The sequence below is a fragment of the Lepidothrix coronata genome, unplaced genomic scaffold (assembly GCF_001604755.1).
Source record: "Lepidothrix coronata isolate B3197 unplaced genomic scaffold, Lepidothrix_coronata-1.0 Scaffold7, whole genome shotgun sequence".
NCBI lineage: Eukaryota > Metazoa > Chordata > Aves > Passeriformes > Pipridae > Lepidothrix > Lepidothrix coronata.
The window spans coordinates 5,366,416-5,385,780 of NW_016690187.1; the positions used below are offsets into that span (position 1 = coordinate 5,366,416).

At 43.5% G+C, this 19,365-nt stretch overlaps 1 protein-coding gene and 1 long non-coding RNA gene across 16 annotated transcripts in view; both read right to left on the minus strand.

The window, feature by feature from the left end:
• The window catches only part of ABI2 (abl-interactor 2), a 67,701-nt gene extending 59,477 nt beyond the window's left edge, over positions 1-8,224 (minus strand). For 4 of the 15 annotated variants that reach the window (XM_017836007.1, XM_017835983.1, XM_017835999.1 and 1 more), the window contains exon 1: positions 8,030-8,224. In XM_017836007.1, the coding sequence (XP_017691496.1) occupies positions 8,030-8,146 (117 nt within the window). In that variant the 5' untranslated portion in view covers positions 8,147-8,224. Of the gene's footprint in view, positions 1-6,380; positions 6,747-8,029 lie in introns of those variants that run through there. The other 11 variants (XM_017836076.1, XM_017836053.1, XM_017836027.1 and 8 more) reach the window with 8 other exon arrangements.
• Positions 8,225-11,706: 3,482 nt separating this feature from the next.
• LOC108507313 lies at positions 11,707-15,373 on the minus strand. The gene is made up of 3 exons (XR_001878074.1): positions 13,354-15,373; positions 13,125-13,208; positions 11,707-12,105 (listed from the first exon to the last, which is right to left on the minus strand). It is a non-coding gene; the product is annotated as an uncharacterized LOC108507313 (long non-coding RNA).
• Between the last annotated feature and the right edge of the window lie 3,992 nt (positions 15,374-19,365).

Below are 19,365 nucleotides of genomic sequence, written 5' to 3' on the forward strand. Positions count from 1 at the left end.
TGGCAAGCACCTATATTTCAAACTGAAATACCATTAAGAATAGATATTACAATGACATCTACTGGGAAATAAGCTACAGGAAAATGGAATAGCATGTACAGAATCTACATTTCAGAGCACACCACTATAAATTTGACAGAGCAACTTACTCATTGCACCTGGGAAACAGAAAATTCAAATTTCTCACTGAAACAGGCACAACTCATTTGCAAGAACATATTAGTCCATTCACTTCAAGAAAGAATTGCCAGCCTAACCTGTGAGAACCCTGAGAATAGGAAATGTTCCTAAATTCAGCGTACTGTGACTACATGCTTCATCTACTGACATGGAGTTTGGCTTCATAAAGTAGCCCAATAACTAAAATTCCAGGTACAGCTATCCAACAAAATTTACAGAACTTAGATTACTAAGCAAGAGGTCAATTTCAGGTGTGTAATTAAGTGTGAAAACACAGTATTCAAAAAAAAAAAAAGGCCAGCAGACTCTAGACATAGACACTACTGAAAATTTGCTGCAAACATGATACTTAAATCAATGTTTTCGTCAAGAAAACATTGCTTAAAGCATTTCACTTGCTTAAAGCACTGACTGGAGAAGCTCTTGCTGTACAAGGGGCACCACTTCCTGCCTTAAAACCTACAGCGTTAAGCCACAAAGATTAATGACTGTAAATGCAAGTAAAACATAAGCAAAGGAAAATAAATGTTAGAGAGCTGATTAACTGTAGGATACAGAAGCTTGCTACTCTGCATTACAATTCTTGATCAATACAATTCAATAACTACAATTTGAAAATTAACTAGAGAAGGGAACAACTAGAATGCCACTTGCAACTAACATTTAGTGTTTCAACATTTACTTTATATTAGCAATAGCTGCATACTTACAAATTTTATTTTCACACCTATACATACAGTATTACCATCAGCAACTTCCACTAATAAAATGGCTCATGCTTTTTCCATATCCACTTACTAGAGAATCAATCCTGCCCTTCCTGAACTCCAGGTTGAACTTCTGGCACTATCTGAATGCATTAAATTAGCTTTCCTGGTAAAACACAGTGCGGTTAATGAAAAGGAAAAGTAGATTGGTTGAGTGATAAATCCTTCACCAACTTTGCCAGCGTCATTGTCTTAAAAGGAAATTCTATATCTAGATTATCTTCACTAAACTTACCAAACCTAACAACAAGCCACCGTGAACCTTCAGAATCAGAATAGAGACACACAATTACAATTTATGCAATCATTTTAATATAGTTACACTCCAACAGGCATATATTGTGACTGAACTACTACCACGGAATTTACTTTCAGAAAATTAGATCAAAGATATAAAACCAACATACTTTAACTACTTTTTTGAAATTTTGTAAAAAATATTGAAAACAAACTTGGTGTCCCTTCAGAAGATTTTTCTTTTTATATACCCTGACAATGCACAGGAGACTATCTATCTCGTTCAAGCAACAGTATCTGACAACCTTTCTTTAAATTATCAGGTCCTTAAAGCTTAGACACTTGGAGATACAGTAAATAAAACAGAAGGAGGAAAAGAACCAAAAATTATCATTAGTATTATTACTGGTTCCTTACAATAGCACCAGAGTCCACCATCCAATTACTTCTCCCCTTTACCTTAGTGGAGAAAAGAGGACTGTGAAAACACTTGCAGGCTGAACGTGCACCAGAGGTGAGACTGCAGAGAGCAGCAAGACTTTCACTTAGCCAGCTACTTCAAATTTGCAGAACACATCACTTCTCGAAATCAAAAGAACAGTGGCTGCATACAGTCTTAGGAATCGCTAAGCTGTCTCCTCTTAATTATTGGAATTTAGTGATGATGACAAACACAAGTGAACATTAACCCAAACAGAGTGTATTGAAGTAATATCCCCTCAGGCACACCTTCTGAGTTTACATGGCAAGGTTTTGGTAGCGGGGTGGCTGCAGGAGTAGCCTCTGTGAGGCAAGATCAGGAGCTGCCCCCATGTCAGACAGACAGAGCCAGTTCAAAGCCAGCTCCAAAACAGACCCACTGCTGGCCAAAGCTGAGCCAGTCAGCGACGCTGGTGGTGAACGGGTAAAAAACACTGAAGCAGCTGTGACAGAGGAGTGAGAAAAATGTGAGAGAAACAACCTAACAGACACCAAGGTCAGAGAAGGAGGAGGGTTAGGAGGTGTTTCCACACACTGGAGCAGAGACTCCCCTGCAGCCCATGAAGAAGGCCATGGTGACACAAGCTGCCCCTCTGCAGCCCATGGAGGACCACGGAGGTGCAGAGATCCACCTGCAGCCCATGCCAGGGCAGGTGGATATGCTCTGAAAGAAGCTGCAGCCTATGCACAGCCCACATCAGAGCAAGCTTCTGGCAGGACCTGTGGTCTGCGGAGAGAAGTCCAGGCAGGAGCTGTGGGGACCCATGCTGGAGCAGTCTGTTCCTCCAGGACTGTACCCTGTTGGGAAGAACCCATGCTGGAGCAGTTCTTGAAAAACTGCAGCCCACGGTAAGGACCTGCTATGGACCACCTGAAGGACTGTATCCCACGGGAGGGACCCCACACTGCAGCAGGGGGAAGACTGTGAGAAGGAAAGAGCAGCAGAGATAAAGTGTTGTGAACTACAGAATCCCCCATTACCTGTCCCCCTGCACCACTCAGGAGGAGGAGGTGAAATGAAGGAGTGAAGTTGTACCTAGGAAGAGGGAAGGGCTGGGGGAAGGTGGTTTTAGTTTTGTTTCTCAGTGTCCTGCTTCTTACTTTCTAATTGGCAGTGAACGAAATTAATACATCCCAAGTCAAATCTGGTTTGCCCATGACAGTAATTCGTGAGTGACCTCCCTGTCCTTATCTCAACCCATGAGCTTTTTTTCATCTTACTTTCTCCTGTTGTTTTGATGAGGACTGAGAGAACAGCTTGATGGGTAATCTGACAGTCAAGGTTAACCCACCACTGCATACTATTCCAAATTTAAAATAATGTGATTTTTATGAAGTCCTACCATAGCCTGATGGACCAGACATATCCATGTATTAATTCCTTGCACTTAGGAGTAAGATACTACAGCATATTGTCCATGTATTCATTACCACTGTTTTACTGGCTTCACAGTTTTTTTTGGAGTTTCATCTTGTCAGCATTTTTCTGAACTTTTGGACTAATATTCACTGGAGCTAATCAATATCCACTTTCATGTCTGCAGAACAAGTGTTCCATCACTGCTAAGATTAATCACCCCTTCACTAAAGCTGGATTATAAAATAAACAAGTTTAAGGAACAGAAAAGGTGAAAACAACTTTCCTCTGATACTCACACTTCGGTAATTAAATAAATTTTACAAATCTAACTCAGTTGCCTTTGTTAGGTGATACATATTCTCAGTAAAGAAAACAGAGATCATTCTTAAACTTGTTTATAAACCATAATATCTGCAATCCCCTATATACTTACACAAGTTATATACTGGTACCAGTCATTACAAGCAACTCCACAGAAATTTCCCATTACTAAAGCTGTAACCACTAAATTGCCATTTGTAAAGGATCACCATTCTTGTAATTTAAAACTAATATGCTAATAGATGCCTCATTCTCTTGTCCAACCTACTGGAAGATACCTTCAAATCTACAGCTTGTTGGTTTTGCTTATAAAATCTAAGTAAAATCAACAGGTACGTGGAAAACAACTATGAAACTCATTGATCTACGGACTCCAGTAAAATTACTGAGAAAAGGTAGTTTTCACCTTTATGTCTATTAAATAAAGCTATCTGCAGGAATGAAAGCAGGTCATTTCTAGTAATAAGTAAAATGGATTATTCTTATTATTAAGAACATGAATAAAAATCACCTTCCTATCCTTCCCCTCACAGACATCAAAAGAATGTTTTCTGTATATAAAATACAATACAGTCAAGACAACCTGAAGACTGTGAAGAGAGGAAAATTAGAAGCACCCTCTTCAGTCTCTAGAGCTGACAAATAAAGCATAATAATCTTGAAAAACTAAGAAATACAGACTCTTTTAGAAGAATCTGGACAACACAGCACACAAAATTGCTATGCTCTTTCTGAAAGCTGGGCAGGGCACAGAGGCTTGGCATTTTGCTCAGTTCTGCAAGCTAACTGTGGTGGTGGGACCTCCCCACACCTCAAATTTGCTCTTGCTAGATGCTTACTGGCTGAAATGCCTCCATCTGTTAATTTTTTCTGCCTCTTTCAACAAAGAGTTACAGACACAAGCATTCAGTTACTCTAGAAAGCTCCATGCAATGCACAAAATGAAAAGCTCATTTTTTAAAAGAGTGGTGATAATGAGAAACAAACAAAAGATTATTCCAGAATAGACTTATACAGGACAAGCTCAAAGAAACTGAATGGGCCAAGACAGTGTTGGAATTTATGTTAGTATAGCAGTAACATAATGTGCAGATCGTATAATTGCATGGTCTTGTTACTTATACTATCATAAGTAGAAATCTTCTTTACAATACCCCTGAATAAAATGAAGCAGGAATATGAAAATTTTGTAAACACAGCACACTGTCCAGTATAACTGTTCTCTGTTTTCTATGAAAGCCTACATAAATCAATGTAGACTACAAATATTAAGTACATCAGATAATCAAATTCTACAGAATTACTCTGTTGTACAGTTTACACTGAGACTGAACTTGGTAACAGCGGACACGGCACAAGTACTTAAAGCATTATAGACAGTATAAAATTTAACCTGTGATTGACTTTGTGTCAGATACCACACAAAATCCTCCGAAATAAAAATGTGCACCTTCCCTTTCTCTCTAAGAAGCAGTATGACATAGAAATAACTGTAGGATTTCTCCAAGCTATTAGAAATAAGACCTTCTCAGCAAGAAAAGTTATCTCATTTCTGTAATAAGACACACAGATCAAAGTGAGCCATTTATGTATGTATGCTTCAAACTGAATTATTTTTATCACCACAATCACAGAAAATAATTAAATTAATTGCTGTAATATGTAAGTTGACATCATACTTCATTTTTTTATTCTATTGATTTATTTTCTTATTTGAGTAGTGTCTCTTGAAAAATACATCACCTTACTCGGTAACTGATTGGCTGGAGGGCTGGGAGACTGACTTGACCAGTGGGAAATTTTAAAACAAAGAACCACTGGTGAAGAAAAACAAATGAAAAAACTTTTTTTGCCCAAACAGGAGTCTTTTGTCTTTCATTGCTGCAGGTCTATGTATCTCCATACAATTTTAAGCTGATGTGTTCTGATATACTACTGTATCACAGGCTCAAGGGAAGGATAACGATTTATGTAACATTCCCTGTTGCTAAAGTAATTGAGCTAAGTATCAATCATAATTTGGATAAACACTGACAAAATTTTTAAGAACAGATTTTTTAATTCATAAGCAGAAGTCAAATGAGTTGCAATTGCCATAATTGTACTACTATGAACTAGCAATTTCCATATGCATGAGATTACATGTTCCATTATTTTGAAGCTGCAAGGATGTTGCTGGGCAGGGGTGAAGAGAAAAAACACATTCACCTTAGCACTGAACTTCAAATTCTCTGTTACACTGATCTATGCTTCCAATGACTTTTGCAACAGTTTTTGTACTTGACAATAAAACACCAGAGCAGTAAATGGCACAGAAAGGCAGTGGCTTGTCTACTGACAAATACAGGCCCTCAATGCCCCCCCTGCCACAGTGCCTGCCACCCCGCCGATCAACTTCAGCTCTCAGTCACGTCCTGAGCCTCCCCTAGGAGATCTCAAATATATCCACAACAAAATCTTCTGTCAACAACAAAACACTACAGGACTACAGAAGAATTAGTTCGTCTTCACTACCTGACTTTCTGGACAATTATTCTTCCACATATTTCAGAGCAGTCACAAACCCATCTTCCCCACAAAATTCAAGACTACTACTCTGAATGTCATTTGTCATTAATTGGACATATTAACTTCAGCATAATAAATGTCATTAGAAGCAAAATCACAAGTATCCAACTAATCAACAGTTATATCCATTTATCTATTCTTCTCTTGTAGAGAAGACAAAATCAGCTTTGTATACATATCTGGTACAGCGTTTACGTAGCTCTGGCACCGTGAAGGTAGGGTGGGCTTGCTGACAGATTTGTTACTGGGACACTCACATCACTAAATCCAGAATCCCCTCACACTGGACCTCTTCTCTACAATAAACCCACTTTACGATGTCCCAGAGAACTCCAAAGACCAGAGCTTATCGCCTGGCTATGTTCTCCATTCCTCACCTGTTTAAAAATTTAAACGTGTTCATGCTGAGACCCACACTGCACCTCACGGTCAACGCTCACAACACAATTTCATTTCTTAATTCTCACCTCCCTCTTAAAGCTCTGTGTTGTCATGATCCTTGGATAAATTGCCAACAGTTGGGATATTGCTGTGTGGTGGTCAGAATCCATCAGGCTGACCAAGACTGCCTCATTCTCTTCCTTCATTCACCATCTGTCTGCATCTGTCTCCTATGGTTTCATACTGTCCTTATGGACTGTGTGCTGTCTGGGGCAGTAACCATTTTTTTCATTCTCTATTTGTACAAAACAGCATGGAGTCCTCTTCTGCAGTTTCATTAAAACATTAAAAGTGGAGCTGTTCAACAGAGATTTTGAACTTTGGTTTATACAAAGAACACAAAAAAAGGTCAAAGGAAAAAAAAATCCAAACTACATGCCCTTCTTCCTCTCCGGTTCTGCCTTCCAATACGCCTCTCCCTTATTCCAGAAAAATCAGTTACACAGTTTTAAAAAAAGCATAAATTCAAGCACATGTATTTCAGGTTATAACTGTAAGAAAATATTTCAACATATGTCTCAAAAAACCTAAGTCACACTAATTCAACATAGGAAAAGTTATTACATAATAAAATACATCTATATAATTGCACTGTAATTGACATGTTTTGTAAATGACCCAAAATGTGCAAAGTCTTCTCTCTAAAGGACAGCTGGTCATTCAGCAATTCAAAAGAAACAGTGAGAGCTTTTTTATAGGGACATTTTAAGTATTCTCTGCCACTGGTTAAACAGTCTCTCCCATTTTCACTGACAGAATAGTGTCACCACAGATCTCATCCCTCGCTGCCCTCTGGAAACCCATAAGAACTCTCCACTTGGAGTACTGAATGCAAAAATAATACTGGGACCCTCTGTAATTCTCTCAACATTGACACCACAGATCCACATCGCCCCCTCTGCCTTTCTCTCCTGCACACTCAGACCCATCTTAAGGTGTCTTTTTGTGTTTGTTTGAGGGCAAAGTCTTTCATTTGGCCCTACCACCACTACCAAAGCAAATTGCCAATATTTTGCTTTTCTTTCCACTAAAAAGAGAAAGGAAAAAAAGCAAAGTCCTAACACCAACCTGGTTTCAGAGCAGCCACCGCAAAAACCACACACTGCGGTAGCAACTTGTACTCGATCTCTTTCTCCCTAATTCCGTACCATCTCTTACTACATCATGGTTTCATCCTGCACCTACCGCTTGGTAGTTGCCCTTCCCATGGAATTCCACAGCCCTGCTCGGGAAGGGAAATACGAACTGACAGGCACATCCCTATTAAAACATATGTCATTGTGCCCTAAATTAACCGTATTTGCAGGAGTCAGCTATCCCTCGGTTTATCACCACAGCGCCGGCAGCAAAGGAGCGCGGAACGTGGGGAAGCGAACGAAAAAGAGCGACAGAGGCACAATCTGGAATGAACATTCACTCCCAAAAAGTGGAAGGCATTCAGTTTAGGAATCAATCACACATTCAAACGCCTCGTCACGCCGGGGCAGCTCACGCCGGAGGTGAACCAGCCTTCCTCCCCCTCCCCAGGCTGCAGCAGCCGGAGCTGCCGCCCTGCCGCCGCCGCGGGGCCGGAGCAGCCCCGGGAGGGGGCTCGGGAGGGGCTCCCGGAGCGGCTCCCGCGGGAGCGGCGGGGCGCGCGCGCCCCTGCCCTGGCCGGCGCGGGGCCCGCGCGCACCTGGATGTAGTTGGTCTCGCAGTACTCGGCCACCCGCTCCAGGTTCGTGTAGCTGTCGAACAGGGCCCGGCGCCCCCCCGGGATCTCCTCCTCCAGCAGCATCTGTAGCTCCGCCATCTTCACATCCTCTCACCCGGTCGGTCTGTCCGTCGGTCGGTCGGTCCGCCCGCCCCCGGCCCCCTGCCCGCCCCGCACGCTCCCCCGCCGCGCGCTGCCCCCGCCCCGCGCGCTGCCCCCGCCGCCCGAGCCGGGCCTCGCGCCGCGCGCACGCAGCGCGCGCCAGACCCCCACCGCGGCGGGGGCGGGGCGCGGCCGCACGGCGCCTCCCGCGCATGCGCCGCCCCGCGCGGCCCCCCGCGCGCGCCCACTTCCGTCCCGGCGGCGCGCGGGGGGCGACATCCGGGAGGAGCGGGGCTGGGGCGGGAGAGGAGGGCGGTCGGCGGAGCCGCCGCCCCGGTCGGGTCCGTTCCCCTCCGGCACCTGAGCTTCGGCCACCGCACCGCGCCGGTACTCCGAGTCGTAATAAATATTTACGCATCTTTTCTCTTTAGAGAGTCTTGGCTGTTTTAATCACTTTGACTCGATTTCCCCAACGGCAGGTCGCTGGCAGCGCCCCTCCCAGATCACGGGGCTGCCGCCGCCTCTGCTGGTACCCCGGGAGCTTTGAGCACCACGGGAGCCGGAGTCAGACCCTCGCGCCTCTGTGCAGCTAGTGCTGTACGGGGTGCGAGGAAGGGTAAAGTCTCAGCTGCCAAGCAGCTTTTCAGCTCTAGCAGAGAAAAGCACATAGTGAAGGGTCAGCAGAAACAGAGCAAGAACAGTCTCGTGGCTGCAGCACAGCACTGAAGCCATGAGCTGAGAGGTCTGTTCGGTCAGTTCCTGGCTTTAATACTGACTGACTTTATATCCCAGGGAAGTCACTCTACAATTGTGATGAAAATGCCCACCCTTCAAGGAACGTGCAAGGCTTTCCCACTTAATTCTTCCACCTGAGCAGAAAAATAGCCTTTTCCCCACCCCCCCAAAAAGCGCCCTCTCAGCAGAAGTGTCCCAGCTTTCTCCAGGGAGCTCACTTGCCTCTTTGAAATGAATTGCAGCTGTGATTACTCACCTCATGTTCCCATGAGGCTCCACAAAGCTCTGGCTGCCTCTGTAGCGCAGCCCTGGGTTATATGCCGTCCCTTACACAGTGACACAACAGCCTGACGCTTTCCCAGCCTTCACATTACGGACACTTCTATGGTAGTCAACCAGAGAAGATCCAGCACTGCAGGACCTGTGCATCAACTTCGTACTAGAGGAACACTTGTTCTCTTGCCTTGAGAGCTGTTGCAAAGGCATCCAGCTAGATATGCCTAGTCTCCTGCTGACTTTAGAATTGCAGATTGCAAACACCTAGTGGGGTCATCCAACAACCTGGTAGTCTTCGAGGCCAGTCCTTGGAAGTTTCTTCCCTTAAAAGAAAAATGAGATAGAAATCCCTGCCCTGAGGGATATTTCTTTTAGCTTGCTTAGTTCACCCATATGAAGGATGAGTCAGGCACAGTGATCATCATACTGCTGAAAAAAAATTCATATGCAAAGCATTTTTCTCCCATTTTAAAAGGTGGACTAAAATTCAAAACTTCAAGTACTTGACTTTTCTACAGGCAGTTAAAGAGCCAAGAGCAATTCATATTTCACAGCTGCAGTAGTCTTAATCTCACAGAAAGGCTTAAGAATCCCAGAACACCCTGCCAGAGACCTCCTGCCATGATGAGTATGGGGAGGAGAGAGGTGACTGCACATGAGCACCCACACTGTCCCCCAGCACCCGCACCAGTGCAGGGCTGTGCCAGTATGGAGTCAGGCCACCTGCAGCTCCCCTCAACAGAGTCTGGCACTCTCTGCCCTAAAACCACAAGGTTTGAAGAAGTGAGTGTCATGAAACCTCGTTCTTGGTGCCCTTTACCCCCAGAGTTTATAAACCATGAGTTACACATCCAAAAATACAGTTTTGGGGTAGTTAAAGAATAAATCATGATTGTCAGCAGCCCTGCTGATTGTAGTGCACCTTTTGAGAGAGCTGATCTGAGTCTTTGTTGCAATGGCTCCGGGAAGGAAAGCCAGCCAAATCAACTCAAGAAAGACTGCTATACAGTGTGGAGCTCCAAGCCTTGTCCCACACCTCCAAGAATCATCCATGGCCAGGTCTCCACCTCACCCTAGGGTCTGCAGCTGATGATAACTCTTTTGCAGTTTGGTAATGGGCCCCATGCTCCCTCCTCCACAGTAGCTTCAGCTTGGACTCTGCTCATGTCACACCTGCTGCTGCTGCAGCTCCAGGGGTTGCTCATGCCCACACTCTCAGGACTCTTTGTGTTTGTGTCAGGCTGGAGCCAGGCTGAGGCTTTCCTTCTCTCCTCATTCATTTGCTTCTCAGGTGTGAAGTCAAGCTGTCATTTGGCAGCTTCCCAGTAAACCTGCATGATCTTTCTCTTAGCAAAAAGGAGAAAATTGTCAAGATGTGAAGAGGAAGGTTCTCCAAAGATGCTGTTAGGAGTTTTAACTTGGGATTAGCTGCACCAGACTGCATGGAGGGGGAATTGTTAATTCATCTTCCCTCTGTACTTTTGGGTGCCGCCAGGGCCTGATTTCAGTGGAAACCTGTGAGAGCCCATCTGCTCTCAGATCTGCACTCAGTGCCAGCAAACCTCCTTACAGGCAGCTCCCACCTGTGGGTCAGACATCTCTTGACCTCTCAATGGCTTGCTTGTGGTTTTTAGGCTGTAAAAAAAAGCATTATCTGAAATACATGCACACAGCTGTTCACCAGAGTAGCTGGACTAACCTGTCTGCATAATCAGGTGCTTGTTATCACAGCATGTTTACATTTTAATAGGGTAATAATTTATGGATTTAAATTTAAATATGAAGAGCCTTCCTGTCAGAATAATGGCCATCATATAATCCTCTGTATACATACCAAAAATAATTAGAAATAGTGTTTAAATTAGACCAATTGAATCCAACCACTACTTCCCTAAATTTACATAAATGACTTCCCAGCTGTCAAGTGATGTGCTAAACTATTTTTTTATATTCTCTCAGCCCTAATTTATTACACACTTTAACTTTTCTAACTTTTCCCCAATCCTTTTGTGCAAGATTTTCCCTTAGATCAGTATCTTTAAGACTGAGAAGCAAACGTCACCTAAAGGTGCCGTTCAAACAGTCACTAGAAAACAGAAAGGCAAGCAGTCTAGAGAGTTTATATTGGAGGTCAAGATCCAAAAGCACAGTGAGACCACTATTCTTCCAAGTTCTCTTCCATGCATTAGGTTTTTACCTCTGCCCATCACCCAAGGGAGTTCCCTACTCACAACAGTTTGCACAGAGGAACCGACCCTTTGGTCTTGAGCACTCTTCCAGCTGGGAACTCTGCGTGGGTGTCCTATATACAGTTTGAATCACCAGTTCTTTATTAGAGAAAAGTAATAATGGGGTAGTTCAAAGGCCACCTATTTTTTTCACCACAGTAAGAAATCACAGCCAAAAGCCTCTTCCATTTACTTTGCTCTATGGAGAACTGGACAGCACAGTCACCACATCAGGTGGTGTGAGTAAACATCCTCTTTAGACAAATGACCAAGTCAGATCTCAGACAGATCTTCCTGCAGGTTTTCAGTTCACGTGTTTATATAACTCTGCTCTAGTTTTATAACCATTTTTCCTTTAACTTTTTTTTCCCCCACATTTTGTAAACAGTAGAAACAAAAGAAAAAATCCCTGTGCTGTTCCATCACATGGAGCTGAGCAGATTTGCTGCTGTATAAAGGACAAAGGACTCTGACACCAAAGTTCTGGTCATGTGTACTGACCATATATATAGGCCCTTTAGCTGAAAGGTAACATTTAGTGGAGAGAGGGAAGGAAAACTGGGTGAGTGAAGAAAATAGTCTGTAACTATTTTCTGTAACTATTTTCTGTATGTATCTTCACTGCCTCAACAAAGACCCAGTCATGCTCACTTCACAGTATCTGCATCTGCCTCTGCCTGGATGGCCAGCCTTTGCCAGTCTCATGATCCAAAGCACCTGAAGCAAATAGAAGTTTATTTAACTCCCACAGCTGTTCCAGAATGCCAGGGGTGGCCTCCCAGCACAGGATGCATCTGTCCAATGCCACAACAAATGGTGTCAGGATCCAGAGGCATCTTATACACTCAACCTCCAGTGCTCACTGAAAACCAGACTGAAAAACCCACACAGCCTGAAGCTGCACATTCTCCTCCTGCTTCCTCAGGCATTCAGCAATTTGCTGGGCAATCAAGATTGTAACCACAGATAACCTCTCTCCTTAGGAGAAACTGCAGCTGAGTAGAGGGCTTGCTGCACAAAGGTAGAAGAGATGACCCACAGAGTAGTTCCCATCTCATAGAAGTGTTTGCCCTAACATTGTTATTTCAGCAATGCACATATTTTCATTCTGCATGGTTGACATCTGATACCTCACAGCACCTCCAGAGAGAGTCAGGATATGTTTGCAGTGTTTCAGAGTGTCTGTTCGAGGGAATGTCTCATTCTAAGTCCCAATATTTTTTCTAGGAATTCAAGTTTTCTGTTGAACTTTACTTCAACACAGCTCTGTGTGAAAAGAACAGAGCCAGTACAAGGGGAAGAACTTTCCCAGGAAGGAAGAGGTCAAGCTAAATAGGAAAAATAATGATCTCTTTCTAACATTTCAGACTTAAAAAGAAAACAGGCAACAAATGGCCTCAAAGAGAAACCAGCACAAAGCGTAGTTGCTCATCAGTTTCCCTCCAAGGGTTCAAACGACAAGCACTCAAGGAGCAGAGGAAGAAAGAACCAACCACTCTAATTTGTTTTTCTTTCCTGCTGGTATCCTTTCTCTAAGATGCTAACCCAGGTCAATTGTCAGTTATTTTCCACCCTGTCCTGACCCTGTGGCATCTCCCCAGGTAAGATCTGATATAGCTGCTGAGCCCCTAAAGGATAGATAGAGGAGTTAATGCTCCAGTACAGCACATGTGAAAATTCATCCTTTTTGAACTATTGATTCTTGCTCACTACAGACTGGAGTAGATGTTACCGACCTACTGATGCTTTTTTCACATTTGCGAGTTTGATCTGCAGCAGCTGCAACAGGTAGAACCGTTCTCTGAGGTCTTCGTTTCTCCCTGTATGTAATAAAGTTCAGATTTTTAGGTACTCATATAATTCCAGGAACTCACTCCCTGGAGCTTTTCTAATCCTGCTTTTCTAATCCTACCATGTGGTAATCATGCTTTTACCACATAAACCACTTTTAAAAAATTTTATGACCTTGCATATTCTTAGGAGCCACCAAACCAATGTGAGTTTTTTCTGGAACTAGCATAACTCCCTTGCATAGGAAGTATAATAAATTACATCTGTGAAGTCATCCTTCCTCCTTCCATCACGCATCACAGTCACCCTTTCATGAGACTGTGAAGGCAGTTCCTCCTTGCACATCTTCTGTTCACTATCACAGTCTGCATCTCCCTCCTTCTAACTGCTCTGTCCTCCTGCTTGGTGAACACATGGGAGCATTTCTCTCACTCACAGCTATTTTTGACAGTACAGTAACAACACAAATCTCAATGATGCAGTACTGCCTAACAGGAGATGGAAGTCGATGGCTCCCTGTTGGTGCAGCAGTTTCACCCACCTCAGCCTGAATCCAGTTTGACAGAAATATTTATGCAGAGAAGGCAGCCAGGCCTCCCCGCACTGTCTCCTCTGAGAAGGAGCTTAAAGGCCTTATTTATTGCAAAGGCAAAGACATTTCTGAATCATACAAGTGAGCTTTTAGCAGGAAAGAATTAGAGCCTAAGATGTACCCATTCTACTATAAACTAGTCGGTCACAATCTCTGCACCCTGGAGTATAAGACAGGACCCAAATGATCAACTGTCACATGTCAGCACACAAGGTTTGATCTCTCATACAGGTATAAGGACTTTTTTTCCACCTTCATCTCTTTAGAACTGGGCTTTCCAGGGAACACAATGGAGCACTCACACCCCTGAATTCAAATGGAGCAGGGTAACCTATTTTGCAGATGCCAGCCTTAGCTAACAAGCTTCTGATGGGTTGGGACTGAGCCGGGTGTGCAGCTGGGCTGTACAGCAGTTTGAGATATTGGTTCCAAGAGCCCCCATCATACTGCTTCCCCAGCTGGGAATGGCATTGCTGTGGGAAACATCCCTAGGGTGAGGGCAGAGGGAATGGCTGGAAGGCCACAAGTTGGTCACTCTTTACCTGATGGAGTCTGGGGATAAATAAAGCAGGGTTCTGCTGATCAAAGTAGTCATACAAGTCTGTGCAGATCTCTGGCCTCACACAGAGATTTATTTGAATCAGGAACACCGAGGCAATTCATCCTCTCTTAACAGCCTCATTCCCTGCTCTGTGTGCTCACTACTCATGGGGCCCAGCTACGCAATAGTTCGCTCCTTCCCTCTCTGCGCTTTCCTGCAGCATGTAGTCGCTAAATATAATTTGACAGCTTACTTTCTCTGATCCAGAGCCTCAACATCCATGCACTGCTTCTCTGTGCCAGAAGCTCTGTTTTACAAGTCAAGCCATAGTCTCCCTGCAGCTCATTCTGCATGAAAAATGAGCATATCCTCATGTCCTCTCTCTTTCTATATCCAGCACTGTTGTTGGAATGGGCTCACACAGCCATTTGTAAGGAAATCTAGCAGCCTCAGAGCCACACAACCAAGAGTTAACTGCTCTGGTTGTTTTGCAAATGCCAGTTAGCCCTTAGCTCTAATCAGCTGGTCCACTTACACTAGTTCCACTTTTGGCTTAATTCTAAGTCTCTTTGAAGTCATCATACATGTAATTTCATTTTGTAAGGGAGCTCTTACATCTAAGTGGTACCTTACTACTCTTCAGTACCTTTCTGCCTCATCAACTTCAAAATGTGCCATATTCCTCTAATGTGCACTCACTGAAATGTCATTGAAACCTGCTTTCTAGATGTATTACCTGACCTATTGCACACCAAACTCAAGGCACCATTATTAATTCCAGAAAATTCCGATCCTTGTCAGTATATGTTTGGACACCTCCAAACAAAGGGGTTATTTAGCTACTGGTTAGTTCCACTCCTTGATTCAGGAATCCAGAGCTCATTAGAGTACTGAGTGTTGTTTAGGTACATACATCACTAGGATAAAGAGATTTTTTCAGGGCACAGGCTGGCTATCATCCCTAATATGTAGGAAGAGGAGCAGAAGAGCAAACATGTACATCTGGTGTGCTTTTGCTTCTCTGTTGCCAGTCTGATTTCTCAAGCTGTTCTTATACAAAGGAAAAAGCAGAACGGAGAAATCCTTATCTTAAAAAAATGCCTGGGAGCTCAGTGAATTCGGCAGCTCTTCGGATAAAATACCCGCAGTAGCCTTCCCCCTGGCTGCCTCCTCAGGAACCAGCAGTATTTCTCACAGCTTTCCATTAACTACTTTTATTATCTGAACGTCTGCCCACATGAGTAATTGAGTGAGTCACATCAGTAAAAGACTTGTGGAGTTTTATGAGGAGGCTGTACTGTAAAATTTTTTTAAATCACAGTTTAATTTACAGAATGAGGATTTTGAGCTGTGGTGACAATTTCAAGACCAATGCTGCAGTAGTGGGAGAAAGAAACACAGAGGTGATAAGGATTTCCTGTTCTTGAGGATAATTGAAAAAATGTGATTGCTCAGCTCAGTTTACCACACTAGAACAGTACAGCTATAAAATATATAAAGGCTAACGCAGGATGTACGTTTGCAGTGTTTTTATCTCTACTATGTAAAAGTCTCCATCAAGATTCCTCAAGCAGAAAAGATTTTGCGGTGAACTATGGTGTATATACCTAGTTATCACTGCTGGGATATGAAACCAGAGGCCTGACCCAGCAAACCTTCTATATAATTTCCTTTTTTTTTTGCATTATGGCAACACTAGATGTACAAAGACATCTAGGCATTTAAATAGTCAAGTAGGTGCTTAATGAGGTATTCAAAATCCCAACACCTAAACAGCTTCAAAAATTTCGTTTCCAACAACTGAAAGCCACAACTAAAATTTCAGCGCAGCTGTGCCAGGCCAATATATTGAACAGTCAGCGGTATTCAATGCAATCATACAGCATAAATAATAGTCACAGTCATGCAAAGGTTTGCAGGCCCAGGCCCATGCCTGAGGTTAATTTAGAGCATTCTGTTAACAAGCAATCAATTTGCTTCTTCCTTTTAGGAGAACAGTATCATCAAATCAAGGCACAGGCTCTGTCAAATTTAGTATGAATTCTGCACAGCAGAAGAACTAAGTACTTCAAACACCCTCTCTGTTCCCAAATATCTTGCTTACCAATGAATGTGGGGCATTGGTCTAGTTGGTTTCCCGTCATATGTGATGGTGTATTCTTGCAGGCATCCCTGTCAGCTCCCATTAACTCACACAGCTCACTCCTCTCCTCTTAAGGCACCTTTCTCCCATTCAGACTTCTGGAAGGGCTTGAAAAAGCAGGAGAGCCCCCTCATAAAGTCAGAAACAAATCTGCCACACCTTTATCCCCAAGTAGGACAGTTGCAGGTGGTAGACAAGTTGCCAGAAGGCAGGTCTTTTTGGCCTGGACTCTGCATTTGTGCAAGCTTAGAGCTGTGTAAGAACACTCGTACATGGTGCAACAAGGCAGTTCTTCCGCTCCCCTGCACAGCAGCAATCCCATCAGTGCTGTCTAACGCCCACGGAGCCCTGAGCCCTGACGCCGTGCCTGGCTGGCTCACATGCATCCACGGATGGAGTAAGAGTCAGCTTCTGGATACTGGATACTGAAGTTGCTGCACTTCTGTTATTTGGGTATGGCAGTTTTCCTGCATCTCCAGTTCAGCTGTAAGGAGCTAGAGCATGAGAGTGCAGCACAAAATACCACAGTGGTCTTAAAGGAAGAGACAGAATAAACATGATATACATAATCAATAACTAAAATCTAACAAGTCCTACATGAGCAAGTCAGTTGCTTTTTAGTCCAAGCCAGAGTATGCATTTTCACGTTAGTGCTAACGTCAGGGCATCATATTATTCCCAGAATTAGAAATTATGTATCTGACAACAGTGAATCTTTATAGAGGATCCAACAGTAACATAAGAAGTGCAGCTTTTTTCCACACTGCTGGTAGGTTCTATCGATGAAGATGTAGGGAAGTTGACAAGTCATCTTAGCTAGATCTGAGCCTTGCTTCTTCTGTATGAAACAATACTACTGGGTGCCAATTTCCATGCTTTTGACAGTATGAATTATGCTTTTTTAGACACCCTTATTTGCTTCCCGTCCCTCACCCCAAAGGATAAATAGCAAAATACGACTGTTTTTCTCTTACTATTCCAATGTATTTTTGTTCCGTTCCTGGATTCATGGCCCAGGGAAATTTGGTCAGCGAAAGAGCCTTAATGGGTGAATTGCCCCCTTCTTTTTATATGTGACTATTCATTCTTTCTCAGCCTCCCCTCCCCAGGGCTTCTGAATACAAAGTACTTGTAGAAATCATTTAGTCTATTGCTGAAACACAAGCCCTGAGCCAGCAGGTACACAGGACTGCTGGATCATCTCATTCCATCAGTTAAATTAAAGATCTGAATCCAGTTGATGGTGGGGTTCAGCAAGCTCTCATTTAGAGAGGATACTCAGGGCCTTCTGCTGTAAAGCTTTGAAGGGGAAGATGATCACTTTACCCTTGCTGCAGTGTCTGAGTCACCACTGAGTTGGAAGCAACTGTTTAAAAAAAAAAAAATAGCCTTTTTTAGTGAGACTACAAAGTTGGCAGCCAAGCAGGCACACAGCATTGGATGTCTCACTGCCAGGCTTGTGACAGAGCTGACCTGCCTGGATGCCAGCAGAGAGGTGGTAGCAGAGCGTGCCAGTGCCCGTGAGTTGTTCAGCAATGCAGAGACTGGAGCAGAGAAGCTTCAGAGAGGTTCAGAGGTGGCCCCAACCCCATATCAAGAGCAAATATTTCCCGCATAGCAGTGTCACTGGAGCATCACTTGTCCACCTACAGGGATGTTTCGCTGTCATTGAAGTAACTGGGACACACACCAGGGATACATTTTAGCTGGCTTCTCTGCTTTTTCAGTTCTCATCCTCCACTCTTTGGCCAAGGCAAAAGGTCTCAGCTACCTCATTACTACTACTATCACTTATCTGTACATCAATTATAATTAAGACTTCATGCCAAGTTACACTAGTTTTAATGTGGAATCCTCCAAGATTTGTCCTTGTGACTTTTAACTGGTCTAGCCTTGATTTATTTAAACTACTTTTCCCATTAAAGAGATGATCAAGTGCTTGCGCCAAAGATGTTGGTGCAGATATAGAACTATGACTGATGCTTTATGCCTCCTGGAAGCAAGGCTTTCTTTACAGAAGCATTAACATCATAGCAATCACACATACTTCATTTAGCTTGGGTTCAGGCTCCTCTGTAAAACAAACTGGAATGACCTGAAAAGCAGGGGAAAAAATTCTTCCTACTCCAGCCCTCCCCCAAATCTTTTTGTGGAAAACACAACGGTGTTTTCAATGCTAAAATTCACACAGATTTAAAAATACTTATCTTCAAGGAATGTTGCCATGGAAACCCTTATCTTGTCTCCTTCTCCACCCTCCATATGTGAAGAACACTTTCTTCATCTTTTTTTCTTTCATGTGGTAGTTCCTCTTCTCTGTCTGCTACCACCAAAACCCTGGCATTGAATCCTAAGAGAAGTCAAACAGGCCTTTTGTCTACTTGAAAAGTGATTGCTAAAATCCATTCCTGAGTTGAACTACAGAGAGGTGTCAAGATGGGATCATACCCTCAGGCTCCAGAAAAAGATGCCTGGAATATTTTCCAGCAATTCTTGTTTTGCACAAGTGGAAAGAAGCAGCAAGAGCTGCCATTGTAATTAAAACAGTTTCATTTCTCCGTGGCATAACCCACAAGTGATGAAGATTTTCCTTCTCAGTACAAGCCTTTTTCCACCTTCCTTGCCATTTTTGATAAAAGGGGTTGGGAGGCGGGTGAGGTCCTGCATGTTCAAAGTGCTTTCCTGAAGGTAGTACTGCTCTACCCCATTCTTTTTTGCCCCAAAGCTACAAAAGGATCTGAGCACAAAAAGGAAGTCAATAAGCTACAGGCTTCACTCTGCTCATCAAGATATATCTGTATGCAATGGTCAGTGTCAGGGAGCCCCTTCCACAGAATTAGCAGAAACTCTGGGCAGGTCATACGTGGCACTGTTGAGGGGGGAGACTGTACAGGTATCTCCTGCTGCAGG